A 13,433-nucleotide genomic window follows, 5' to 3' on the forward strand; every position below is an offset into this window, starting at 1 on the left:
AGATGGAATCTTACCACAAAAGGGCAAGTCACCAAAAAATTTATACCCGATGTCAGCAGGGTATATCCTATTTCCCCGTCCTGGTTTTCCCCTGGCTTGCACACCACCTTACTTCTTACAGGACACGGCTCCTTCAGAGGGAAACTCCACGAGCTGGGAATCTCCGACAACCCAAGCTGTAACTGCGGTCAGGAGGAAACCTGGGAACATCTTATCCATGACTGTGACAACTGTGAGGACCTCAGATGTCAGCTTTATACATGCATCAACTCCTTGCTAAAAAACCGAGAAGAAATAATATTGCAAGAAGATAATTACCAGGCTTTCACTGTCTTTGCCCGCAAACTCTTTGAAAGACAAAGATCCCTACCACATCATCACTAACCTATGAAAACACAGACGTAACTACCTGAGATGACTGCAAAACCCTGAACTAGTGACCACCTGAAGCAGATACAACACATGAACGTAACAAAACTGGACCTGACTTCTGGACTTGGACCTCCACCAGACCAATGCAAAGACGAAGACTGCAACTTGGACTCGGACCTCGAAGATTGCATCTTATGAGGCCATACAGCCATATAGCGCCCCGGCTCTGTCTAGCCTGCTTTTTACTCCTCTTTCCCAGAAGGGGGGGGGGAGAGGCCGGCCTGCTGTCTCCTCCCCCTCCTGTCACACCTCTTTCTCCTCTGGTGTGGCATCGGCATGCCCCACAATTTCAACAGGGGTCATCTTCCCTATAGACCCCTTACTTCCAATTTCCAACCCCCCCAGTCTTCCACCTCCCCTCCCATCTCTTTCCCCCTACAACAGCGCCTGCCCCACACGTACAAATTTAAAACACCAAAATTCATGCCCGACCTATTGGGAAATCTTATCACCTCCAGCGCTTATCCCTTATAGCCCCTCTAAGCAGCGCATAATGTACCATCTGTGCCCAAAAGAAAAGAATTTTTATTTTAATTATTTTTAAATTTTTTATTTATTTATTTTTTTTTTTTTTTAAGGTCCTAGCCACTGAAATCTCAGGAAAATAGGTGGTAGGACCTGCCAGAGCAAACATTAAGGGAACACCTGGCTGGCTTCCACGTGGCGGAGTACGTAAACGACAGGTCCCATCTGGGGCCTGGCGGCTAACAAGCCAGAGGAACAAGGGGCACAACATATTACACTACACATGACCCACACACTTTTAAACCTCTGGACTTGACAGCGTACTGTCCTCGATACAAATAACATACACGGAGATGGGGTAAATCCCTGGTGCCGTTAGACCCAAAAATACTCTGTACTCTGTCATGAACCATTACAAAACCACCAACCTGGAATCACCCAGGCAATATGGATTCAAACCAGGCTTCTCGACTATTGAAGCAGTCCAAAACCTCATAACCAAGGCAAACCAAAGTAACAAGAAGTATTTTCTGGTAATAGCAGTGGATTTTGCTGGGGCCTTCGACACCGTCTGGTGGCCCAGCATCCTTCGCAGACTCCGGAAAGCAGCACTCCCAGAAAACTTGTATAACAGTGTCCGGGTGTATCTGTCGGATAGGAAAATTGAGGTCGTCACAACTTTCAGAAGAGTTGTTAAAAGCGTCCGAAGGGGCTGCCCACAGGGATCTGTCCTGGGGCCACTAATGTGGAACATGGTTTTTGATGACTTCTTGGCTCTGGACCTGGGAAATGTGGCCAGTCAGGCCTTTGCTGATGATCTCATTTTAATGGTGGAAGCAGACTCCAGAACGGGACTTGAAACACAGGCAAACCAAGCACTACAAACCTTACAGAATTGGGCAAAAACACATATGTTAATGATTTCACCAACCAAGACAAACTCAGTATTACTAAAAGGCTCTCTAAATATCAGACGACCACTGCAAATAAAGATCGCGGGATCCACCATTAAACTAGCAAAGCAAATAAAGTATCTAGGTATTATCCTGGATGGAAACCTGTCCTTTACACCTCACCTCACCTACTTGAGAGAGAAACTAAGGAACTATGCAGCACTTGTAGGAAGAGTATCTCGCAGGGACTGAGGACTCAACAGGAAGACCCTGTCCCTGTATTATAAAACAATATTCATCCCAGCGATCACCTACGGATCACCAATCTGGTTCAGGAAGGCCGGAACCGCGGTCAACAGAAGACTGCTGGACACTATCCAAAGAAACATACTTCTAACTATAACTAGGGCATGCAAAACGGTGAGCACCCATGCTCTGCAGGTCCTGGCAGGAGCTCTTCCGCTGGACCTCGAGATGACTAGATGTGGACTCATGTATTTACTGTCCAAGGATATACCTGCCTCCATCTGACTTTACCTTGGACCCAACCAAGAGCCGGACGGCAGAGAAACAACGAATAGTGGCTCATATGTTGAAGATTTGGCAACACAGATGGGAGATGTCGCCAAAGGGTCAAGTTACAAGAAGCTTCATACTGATAGTTGCAAAAATGTACCCAAAAGCCCCCTCGTGGTTCTATTCTGGGCTGAATACAACCTTCCTCCTGACGGGCCACGGCCCATTTAAACCAAAACTGAACGCACTCGGAATAATAGGAGAGTCCACATGCACCTGTGGAGAACCTGAAACCTGGCAGCATATTATGCACGACTGTGAATGCTACAAAGAATACAGAAGTAGACTTATAACTGAGATTCAATACTTGCCGAAAAATCAAGAGTACCATCTACTGGATTCAGAAGTTGAGTACAAAGCCCTCAGCCGATTTGTACTTGACTTCTTCAATAGACGACACACAGAAATAGCCATCCATAACGAATAGATGACCACAAATAATAAATAAAGGCAAACTGATAAAACATCAACACAGAGGAAAGGATAGCAAAATACCAAGGACAAACGGAGTAATATGCAGCAGAATAAATGAAACAGCATCGACCTAGGAACCAATGGGAGAGGCTCCAGCCATGATGTCGTCGCTCTCAGGATGCACCCACACACCTAGAAAAGGACCAAGCCCCACCAACGAGTCATCATCAGACTGAAATTGCTGGAGGGCACTGCAAATTGCCACTATGGCGAACTGGGCAGGGCTCCCTTGCCCAGCCCACTTTCTCTCCCTATCGCTGGTGGGGGTGGGGGGAAGGTCTTTCTAACCCCTCCCCACCCCACCACCCCCTCTTTTCCCTCTGGTGGGGCAAGGGCATGCCCTACTGATATACCTGGGGTCGCCTTCCCTATTGACCCCATATTTCTGTCTTTTTCCCACCAGCCTTCCGTCTCTCCCCCCTACTCTACCTATATCACCAGTGAAAAGCAAAAAGCAAAACGTAAAATTTAAAATGCCAAACTCGACACACTTGCAACCTCTTTCGGCCTAATTATATTCAAGCGTTTATCCCCCCCCCCTTTTTATATAGGTCCTAGCCACTGAAATCTCAGGAAATTAGGTGGCAGGACCTGCCAGAGTACTTATCTAAAAATACTGGTGTACCTGGTCTGCCTCCATGGGGCCAAGTGTGGGCAACGTTGGGCCTCAGTAGGGATCCAGCGGCTAAACGGCCAGATGAACAACAGAACACAACACTACACATGTACAATATCCATACACTTTTAAATCTCTGGCCTTCCCAGTGAACTGGTACACCCACAATGAAAGCAACGTGGAGATGGGGGAAACCCCTGGTGCCGTTAGACACTAAATACACTTTGCACTTTTTGTCAATGTAGAGAGAAAACATATTGCAAACAAACTCGTCGAAATTTGGCAAGACGCATGGAATAACACAAGCAAATGAGCTATTACCAAACTTTTCATACCTTCTGTTGTCCAAACATACCCAAAATCTCCTCCCTGGGTTTCACCGGGCCTCCAAGTAACATTTTTACTTACTGGACAAGGACCCTTCAGGAAAAAATTAACAGATCATTAGGCATGTATTAATAGATAAGTAACATTAGGCAGCAAAGGCAGATTATGAGAAATCTTTGGAAAAGGATACTAAGAAAAACAGCAAGGACTTCTTCACTTATGTAAATTCTAGAAGGAAGGGGAGAATCAAATTGGTCCACTTGGTATCGATGTTCAACTATTGATGATCCTGCTCAGGTAACTAGCAAACTGAGTCAGTATTTTGCATCTACATTTACGCATGAGTTATTGAGGGAGGGGAATGCCAGAGGTGTATTAAACTCTGCTAGTGAGCTAAATGATTTTGTAATAACTGAGAGTAAAGTGGAGCAGAAACTGTTGAAGATAAACATAAGAAAGGCACCTGGGGTGAATGAGATCTATCTAGTTATATTAAAGGAGATAGCAAAGGAAGTAAGCAAACCCTTAGCCATGATTATGAGAGTTTCCTTGGACTCAGGGGAGATATGCAAATGGAGATGTGCAAATGTGACCCCAATTCACAAAGGGTGACACAAACAATTACAGACTTGTTAATTTAACTTCTGTTCCAGGGAAATGAATGGAGGCACTGGCCAAAAAAGCATTGCAGGATCATCTAAACAAGATTTCAGTTATAGTCCAGACACAGCATGGTTTGTTAAGGGGAAGTTTTGTCTTACCAAATTGATTGGATGATATTATGATGTGGTTACAAAGGAACTGGATGCAAAGAATAATTTTGATACCATATACTTGGATCTTAGGAAGGCTTTTGTTACTGTTGCACATGGAAAACTGTAGTACAAATTGGAGCAATGTAGCAGTGGGGGCAAACTGCTGCTATGGATAAAGGGATGGTTGAGTGGGAGAAGACAGAGAGAGGTAATCAATGGACACTGCTCTTCGTGGACTAATGTTATTAGTGGAGTTCCCCAAGGTTCAGTGTTGGATACATTGTTTTCTGTATTTATTAATAATATTGATGAAGGTATGTCAGGCTTAATGTCTAAGTTTGCAGACCATACAAAAGTTGGTAGGGTTGTTAATGACACTAATGACAGTACACTACTGCAACAGGATCTAGAAAAGTTAAGCAGATGGGCTAAGTGGTGGCAACTGAAGTTTAACATTGACAAATATAAAGTACTGCAGTGGGTAGCACTAACCCCAGAATAATGTATCAACTGTGTGGTGCTAAACTCAGGGTGGTAGAGAATGGAAAGGACTTGGGGGTAATTGTGCAGTCAGATAAGAAGTTTTCTAAGCAGTGCAGATTGTCTGCAAAAGTAGCTCATTGTGTCTTGACAATGATATACAGGTAACCCTCTTATAGCACGGTAGTTAGGTTCCTATAAAATCTCGTGTGGTGCGAAATCGTGTTATACGTGACTGAGAACCAATACAAAAAGGGGGTTACGTTCCAAAAGCTAACAAAAATACATTTTTTATAACTATCAGAAACTTAATTTTTATTAACAATAGTAATAACTGAACAAACGTCTTAAAAACTGTGATACATAATACGTCAGTTAATTAATTAATTTTTAATTTAATTTTCTGTTCTTTGCTGCCAAGCACAATCAATCGAGAACTCTTTTTTTGTTGCAGAATATCTCCACCTTCTGAACTTTCTTCTGCAGCATCTAAATTTCATGTTTTCGTGTATCTTCTGCTCTCTTTAAAATATTAGTATTCTGGGATTGTTTGCTTTTGCTTGATAGATCTTTGTAAATTGCATGGTATGGAGCTAAGCATTTTTAAAGCTCCCTTTTGAACTTTGTGTTCCCTCGAGTCAAAGGATCTGCATTAAAAAAAATAAATAAGATGCTACTTGCTCAGCTAAGATTATGTCTTGCCATATGCTTTTTAGTGTAAAATTTGGAACTTCAAAATTTATCTGCACTATTATCCTCTGGATTGATTTGGTTTACCTCTAATTCCATTTCCACCAAATCTGCTTTGCCAGCCTCTTTTCTACAAGTAATTCTTGAATGTCTTTAGTTGTTGTTTGTTATTTGGTTTTTAGGGGCATTAGCAACTAAGGCCATATTGCTCCGGGATATGCGGTGGTCATTCGCTGACCTTTCCGCATCCTCCGTATTTGGTGGTGACGGGCTCGAACTCCGGTATAATCAAGAAGCGTGTGGTATGCACTGCTGCTCCTTCCCACCTGGCTACGGAGTTGCCGAATGTCTTTAGTAAGTTCTATCATCAAAAGCTTCCCCTCCTACCAACTTAGCTAGTTCCACTGTCACACCGATTCTGTTTTCTGCTGATTGGACCATATTTCCTGAATGAACTGACTCTGGCCATACATTTTTCCAACACGTATTTAATGTTGACAGTTTTACTTCTTTGAGCGATAAAGATATGATTCCGGTACAGTCCACCATTGAAAAATGTTTCCATGCCTCCATCACTTCAATAGATTCGAAATCAATTTTTTCCAAAATCCATTGTAACAATTTTCTGATGTAATGAGTTTTAGAGGTAGATATAATGCCTTGATCTAATGGCTGAATTAAAGAAGTTGTATTAGGTAGTAGGAACATTACTTCAACATTCTGGATGACTTAAATATTTTGGATGGCCTGGCACGTTATCCAATAGTAATAAAATTTTGAAATTTAGATTTTTCCGCTTTAAATAGTTTTCCACAGCTGGCACAAAACAATTTAGACTCCATTCTTTAAATAAATCGGCAGTAATCCAAATTATGCCTAATTTCCTTAGCGATATTTTAGGGCTGGAATTTAATTCACAACAAAGAAATTATTCCAATACGCTTCTTAAGAAACAAAGTTTAGTAATACATACCCGGAAAAATTTATAAACGATCAAATAAAAACCAAAATAACCTTACAAAAACCATTCAAAGTTATGAACTACACACTTCGAAGTGACAAATTTTTATGGTCACAAGCACAAGTTCAAAAGAATAGAACCTAACACGAGGATTTCCCAACAATTATTTTTATTATTTATTTATTTATTTTTCTGCATAACAACTAGGGAGTCAACAGCAGGGATTCACAAAAAATAATGCAAATGTTGAAAAGTTACATTCAACATAATTACAAATAACATCCAGCACGGTCCCCCCCCCCCCCACAAAAGCTCAAAAAAACTGTGTTATGAGCAGTTTTCCGCAATTCTTTAACCGTGTTACAGTGAAACTGTGTTGCGCAAAGATTTCCGCAATTTATCAATCTTGTTAGAAAGAAAGTGTTGTACAAGTACTGTGTTATATGGGGGTTGCCTGTATAGGAATTTTTCCAGCAGGGATAAGGAGGATTATTCCCTTGTATATGACAATGGTCAGGCCACACCTTGAGTACTGTATGCAGGTCTGGAGGCCTCATTTTAGGAAGGATGTAGAGCTGCTGGAACGAGAACAAAGAAGAGTAACAAGATTAGTGAATGGAACAAAGGGTTGCTCTTATGAAGAAAGGCTTAAGTTTTGCAAATTACAGTGTCTGGAAACTAGGCGTCTGTGAGGCGATCTGATTGAGGTGTATAAAGCCTTGAATGGTTTGAGTATGCTCAATGCTCATGGGATTCTTCCCCTTGCTGAGAATAATCGCCTGAGAGGGCATAAATTCACATAGAGGAAAGACAGAAGTTTGCCGTTAGCCAGTGGGTGGTTGATTGTTGGAACAAACTTCCATCTCTTATTGTAGAAGTGACTGGCTTAAATAAATTCAAGGCAGAACTAGACAAACATTTGGAACAAATGGATGGGTGAAATGGGAAGGGTGTTTTTTTTTGGCTGATGCTCTGTAAACTTGCTTTCTTGCATCATATGCCTCTACTAATGCTAAATCTCTAAATAAGTCATTTAACTCACCTTGGGTAAACAGCTCAGGCTTCAAAAAAATTTTTTATGCCGCTTTTTCAGATGTGTACTCAGAACTGGTTGAAGGTCTCAGGTCTCTGCGAATCACATTTTCATCGCAATCTATTTTACCTTCTGAAGAGTCTAGTCCATTCTGTGGAGGTACCAGAAATGGCAAACTGTCATCACGAAGGATTGGTCTCATCATTGACAATCCAGTTAGTCACATTAAAAAAGTAACAATCACCATCATTGGCCTTCTGGTTCCTTCCATATCACAAATATGGCAAATGGGATATTTTTTCCATTTGTTCAACCAATAGTGTAATACATTCAAACAAACAGCATAAATAACATGTAGTGCCCATACCTCTTTCCGATCACCTAGAATAGAGGGCAGCCAAAAGTATAACTGTTTTAAATTTTCCGAATATTCATCTTGATTTTATGAATTTTGTGATTTAGTTAGGAAAGACTCATGTGGCAGAATCTGTTAGGGTGATTTTGACACATTTGAGGAATGAAGATTAATGTATTTCAGTAATTCACTGGATTTTGACTGAAAAAATTTATAATTGATTAATTAAATTATGAAATAACAAGAATATAGATATATTCAAACAATTACATAAATATATATGTATAAACAATAATAATAAATAACTAATACTTAAATTCATGTAACTTAGCCAAATTGGTATGTGAATAGTATAATCAGCCTCATCGTGAAAACAAGATGCACTAGAAGAAAACTGAAAACAGATTTGGAATCAGTGGCCAGAGATCTATCTATTCTACACTTTTTTAATAATAAAAAAATACTTACTGACATGTACAGATTTGATTATAATTATCTGGTAAATAAAACTGAAATTTTTATCATTATCATAAATATCTGCTTTAATATGAACTAATGGTTTTATATTTATTTACGATAATATATCCACAATCCATTATTAAATTATTTATTTGTTGTTAGAAATAATCTGTAGTTTTGTAAGTAGATTGGTTTTTTAATAAAATCCCATTGTTCCTGTTTCACTGCAGTGAACAAAGGTGGCAGTATTCTCTCCTCTCTCAACTTTCATTTTGAGCAATTCCCAAGGCCAAGTAGGAAAGTTTCACCCACTTTAGAACATAAACAAAAATAATAACTGCTACTAATTTGAATCAAAAAGATAACAAAATCCAACAAATTTTTATGTCATAAAAAATGTCCACTAAGCAGCTTTTAAAAATGGCTCCAGCTCGGTATTAATTTGCATTAGCATAGGTGGAAATATGTCCTGTTATAATATCCTGATTTTCAAGCAGTTAGTAAATCGCGCAAACACATCAATTACTTGATTTCATATTTAAAAATTAACTCATTAAATTCTGTTTAATTTCATGATCTCAATTACTAGTTGAGACTCTTCAAATGATACACGATTTATCTTTGTAGAGGTAAAACTTGACAGAGAAATATAACAGACAAATATATATTCAAGAACAGCACTGATAATGTATAATAGATTAGTTCATCAATAAAACTGGATTTTATCAATTAATAAATTGTGTAATAATACATGAATCATCGATTTAATTAAATTCCATGAAGTTGGATGAGAGTGAAACAAGTCTCATTACACAAATAGTGGGTATTTTTAAATTCAGGTTCTTCATTGATCTCAATATAATTTTCACAGTAATGTCTTAAAGACTATCAAGCAATTTATTATGTCAATTATCCAATTCCTGGGCTTGAGTTAAAGCAGCTATTTTCATTCTAGGTTACTGACTGGCATTTAAATTTAATCCTATGAAAAATTCAGAAAGGAAACTGAGAATCATTATTTTAATTGCATATTAACTATTTAGTTTGTTCTATAGCTGAGCACACAGCACCTAACTGAGAAATTGAAAATTAATAACACACACACACACAGAGAGAGAGAGAGAGAGAGAGAGAGAGAGAGAGAGAGAGAGAGAGAGAGAGAGAGAGAGAGAGCCAATATATTGGCAACTGCCATCTCCATATCTCGTAGCACCACAAAACACAATAGAGTTAACTAGATGGTAAGCTAACTTCAGTTGTATTTCTTAATCTCTGGTTGTAGGTACATATTTGTAATACACTTTTCAAAAAATATTAATCTGCAGCTTACCTTTTTGTTATTTGGCTCTTCATCCAATTGAAGCAGAGTTTTCACAAAGTCTTCTTCATCATGCTTCTCTTTTATCTGTTCTCTTTTATATTTCTGAAGGGGAAAAAAAAAAAAAAAAAAAAGCTAAAATACCATTAGGTCATACATAAAACATTAAGAAAGAATAATTTTTAACCAGTAATAATAAGAACCAATAAGGAATATTGTGAATTCACTTCGAAATTTATAGTCAAACATCTCTCTCCAAGAACTAGTTATTCCACTTTAGCCACAATGGCAGGGTTTGTGGCTGAGATGGGTATTCCTTTTCTTGGATCCCATACCTAAACTGCCTTTTCCAATTTTTCAGTCTCATATAATGGTCCATCCTCCCCATATACAGTTCTCATCTCCTGATGGATTTGTTTTGTTTCTTTGGCCTTGCAAATGAAGAAATTTTATAACAGAATGTACCCAAACCTTCTCCAGCATACCATCTCTTGCTCAGTTCAGTAACCAATGGATCTAGAAAAACAAATAAATATGCATTAACTCATGAGATTTGGTTGCGTGTGTGTGTGTGTGTGTGTGTGTGTGTGTGTGTGTGTGTGTGTGTGTGTGTGTGTGTGTGTGTGTGTGTGTGTGTGTGAGATATACAGTCGGAGCTCTATATAACAAAATTAATCATTCCCTTAAAAAAATTTGTTATACAGAAATTTCGTTATAAAGAAATATGACCTTTTCAACAATGAAAAATATTTTAAATTCAGAAATATAGTAAAAGACGGGAAAGAAGTGGGAATGAATAATTTTCTAACATTTCAAAACAATTTATTAATACATACATATTAAGAAATGATTACTTACACATGATGCCCACAATTTATTAGTACACTTTTAAAAATTATGTAGTGAAATATTTGGTTATTTTTGTTGTACACTAAATTCTACTGTACACCGTTCATAAAAATGTTTGCATCTGTTTAAACTTTAAACACTCAGATATATTTTCTATTACATTTTCTTTGCACTGAAGACCTCAATGCAAAGTTTCAAATGCTGCCAATATTTGTTTGGAAGGTTTAATACTGCCCTCATTTTCACCCAACTCACTGTCGATATTGTCACTAGTTCTTTAAATATGCTCCAAACTGTTGCAGTCACGTGGATATTCAGCTACTATGACATCATTAACTCTTAAAAATTTGTCGAGAGCAATATTTTCACTGGTCAAAACCTCGCTTGGAACTCTTCCCAAGATTGCTCAATGTCTTCTAGTAGTTCATCCCTCTCATCTCTGTTAATTAGCATTTTAGCAAATCTGCTTTTGTGAAACAATTCTTAATCGTTGTTTCTGTCACATCTTGACTCCACACTTTCGCCAACTCTGATATGCACATCCGCAAATCTATAACAGAATCTATAGGTTGGTTGGTTTCTATTCTCAGCATAATTTTTTTCTGATGCGCCTTCGGAAGAACATTTTCAAATTCTTGATAATGCTGTTGTTGTCGTTTGGTTTTTAGGAGCATTAGCAACTAAGGCCATATTGCTCCGGAATATGCGGTGGTCATTCCCTGACCTTTCCGCATCCTCCGTATTTGGTGGTGACAGGCTCGAACCCCAGTATAATCAAGAAGCGTGTGGTACGCACTGCTGCTCCTTCCCACCTGGCTACGGTGGCGCCCTTGATAATGCCTCGAGTGAAGGTGGGCAGGGCAGTTGTTGACAATCAATGTGATTTTTCTGTTTCCTTTTGTCATCTTTCAATCGAAATTTAAAATCTACTGCTCAAAAATTCCTCTTGTCATTCAAGGTTTTTTGTTGTAGTAGTAGTCCAACTCTAAAGGCTTTATTCCTTTGAAATATCAGGGTTATTTACTTTTTCCTATTACCAAAAAAGCTTCAGTTTTTCATTACAAGCCATATTTGCAACTAAGAGTGTAATTCTCTCCTTACTATTTTTACAACCTAAGCATTTATCACTTTTAAAAGTCAGTGTCTTGTTGGGCAAACATTTAAAAAATAGACATGTTCCATCATCATTAAGAGTAGAAGGCCAGCAGAATTACTTAATAACTACAGGTCAATGTTGAAAAAATAAATAAAAGTCATAAGTTAGGGGTTGAATTTGAAAGTGTCTGCAATTCTGCCCAGACACGATAGGAGGGAGTATATGATGAGAGCCTTGTCGATCAATTCGGCCCTGTAGAGATTGTGCAAGGCTCAAGGGATAGATTTTTCCAAGCCTGGTCCGTGCTTGTTAACAGGAGACACTGCTTCTACAGGGATGGGATACACTTAAATTGAAAGGGTGCAAGAATATTTGCTGATGATATTGAGGCAGTGTTAGGTGGGTCGGAAAACTGCTAGCTTGGTATACACGGACTAATAGATTAACAATAGCCGCTGCCAGAGGTGAAAGTGATTCTTGCACTGCTTCTATTGGAATGAGAAGCAGCCTGGAAAACAAGGTGCAGGGAAACAAGATTTCAGAGACTGCTGGGAGTCATTGGAGAACAAGTATATACATGAGCTGTGTTAGGGTAGCTATAATAGGAACAGGTGCATGTAGACTTCCGTGTACACCAACGCTAGGAGTTTGGTAAATAAATTTTATGAATTTGAGGTGTTGGTCAAAACTTCAAAGGCAGATATTGTTAGGATATCAGAGACGTGGTGTCACACAGATATAAGGAATGCAGAACTGGAATTTGGGGAGTACAATGTGTACGGGAAGGATAGGAGGGGAGGAGGGGTTATGCTATTAGTTAAGAAACACAAAATCCATGGAAGTACAGCCAGTCGACATGGCTGAACAGTGCAGTGTTGAGTCAGTTTGGTGTGACATAAGCACTGGGAAAGTAAAATTGAGAGTCGAAGTGTATTATAGGCCTAATGACTCTGATAAGTATAATAAACAACTGTACAGAGAAATAGTTATGCGAGGATGGCGAGACAAATGAAAGAGTAGTGGAAGGCAGGAAAAAAGTGGAAAGTGTACTCAGAAAAATGAAGATGGGGAAAGCAGTAGGTACTAATCAGATACCAGTAGAGGTATAGAGAAGTATGGGTGAAGAAGGGATCGATATCTTATAGGAGGGGCCTCCGTAGCCAGGTGGGCAGGAGCAGCAGTGCGTAGCACACGCTTCTTGATTATATCGGGGTTCGAGCCCGTCACCACCAAATACGGAGGATGCAGAAAGGTCAGGGAATGACCACCGCATATCCCGGAGCAATATGGCCTTAGTTTCTAATGCTCCTAAAAACCAAATAACATCTTATAGGAATTTATGGAAAAACTGTGGCAGCAGGAGAGGATACCAGATGAGTGGAGGGCAAGTATACTTGTGCCAATCTATAAAGGAAAAGGTGATGTGCAGGAATGTGGGAACTACAGGAGAATAAAGTTAATGTCTCATTCGATGAAGATCTGGGAAAGAATTGTGGAAGGAAGGATAAGAACCAGGAGACGGAAATAGGAGAGGAACAGTTCGGTTCCATGCTGGGAAGAAGAACAACTGATGCGGTCTTTGCTTTAAGGCTTTGGCTTTTTTTTTAGGAGCATTAGCATCTAAGGCCATATTGCTCTGGGGATATGCGGTGGT

The 13,433-nt window shown here is 39.2% G+C and overlaps 1 protein-coding gene across 4 annotated transcripts in view; it reads right to left on the minus strand.

Moving 5' to 3' along the window:
- Nucleotides 1–13,433, minus strand: part of Gnf1 (germ line transcription factor 1) — a 397,251-nt gene that overhangs the window by 288,352 nt on the left and 95,466 nt on the right. For all 4 annotated transcript variants that reach the window (XM_090376044.1, XM_090376043.1, XM_090376042.1 and 1 more), the window contains one exon: nucleotides 9,847–9,939. In XM_090376044.1, the coding sequence (XP_090232170.1) occupies nucleotides 9,847–9,939 (93 nt within the window). The remainder of the gene's footprint in view (nucleotides 1–9,846; nucleotides 9,940–13,433) is intronic.

This window comes from Mastigoproctus giganteus, chromosome 6 (genome assembly GCF_048544385.1).
Source record: "Mastigoproctus giganteus isolate SK-2022 chromosome 6, ASM4854438v1, whole genome shotgun sequence".
Taxonomy (NCBI): domain Eukaryota; kingdom Metazoa; phylum Arthropoda; class Arachnida; order Uropygi; family Thelyphonidae; genus Mastigoproctus; species Mastigoproctus giganteus.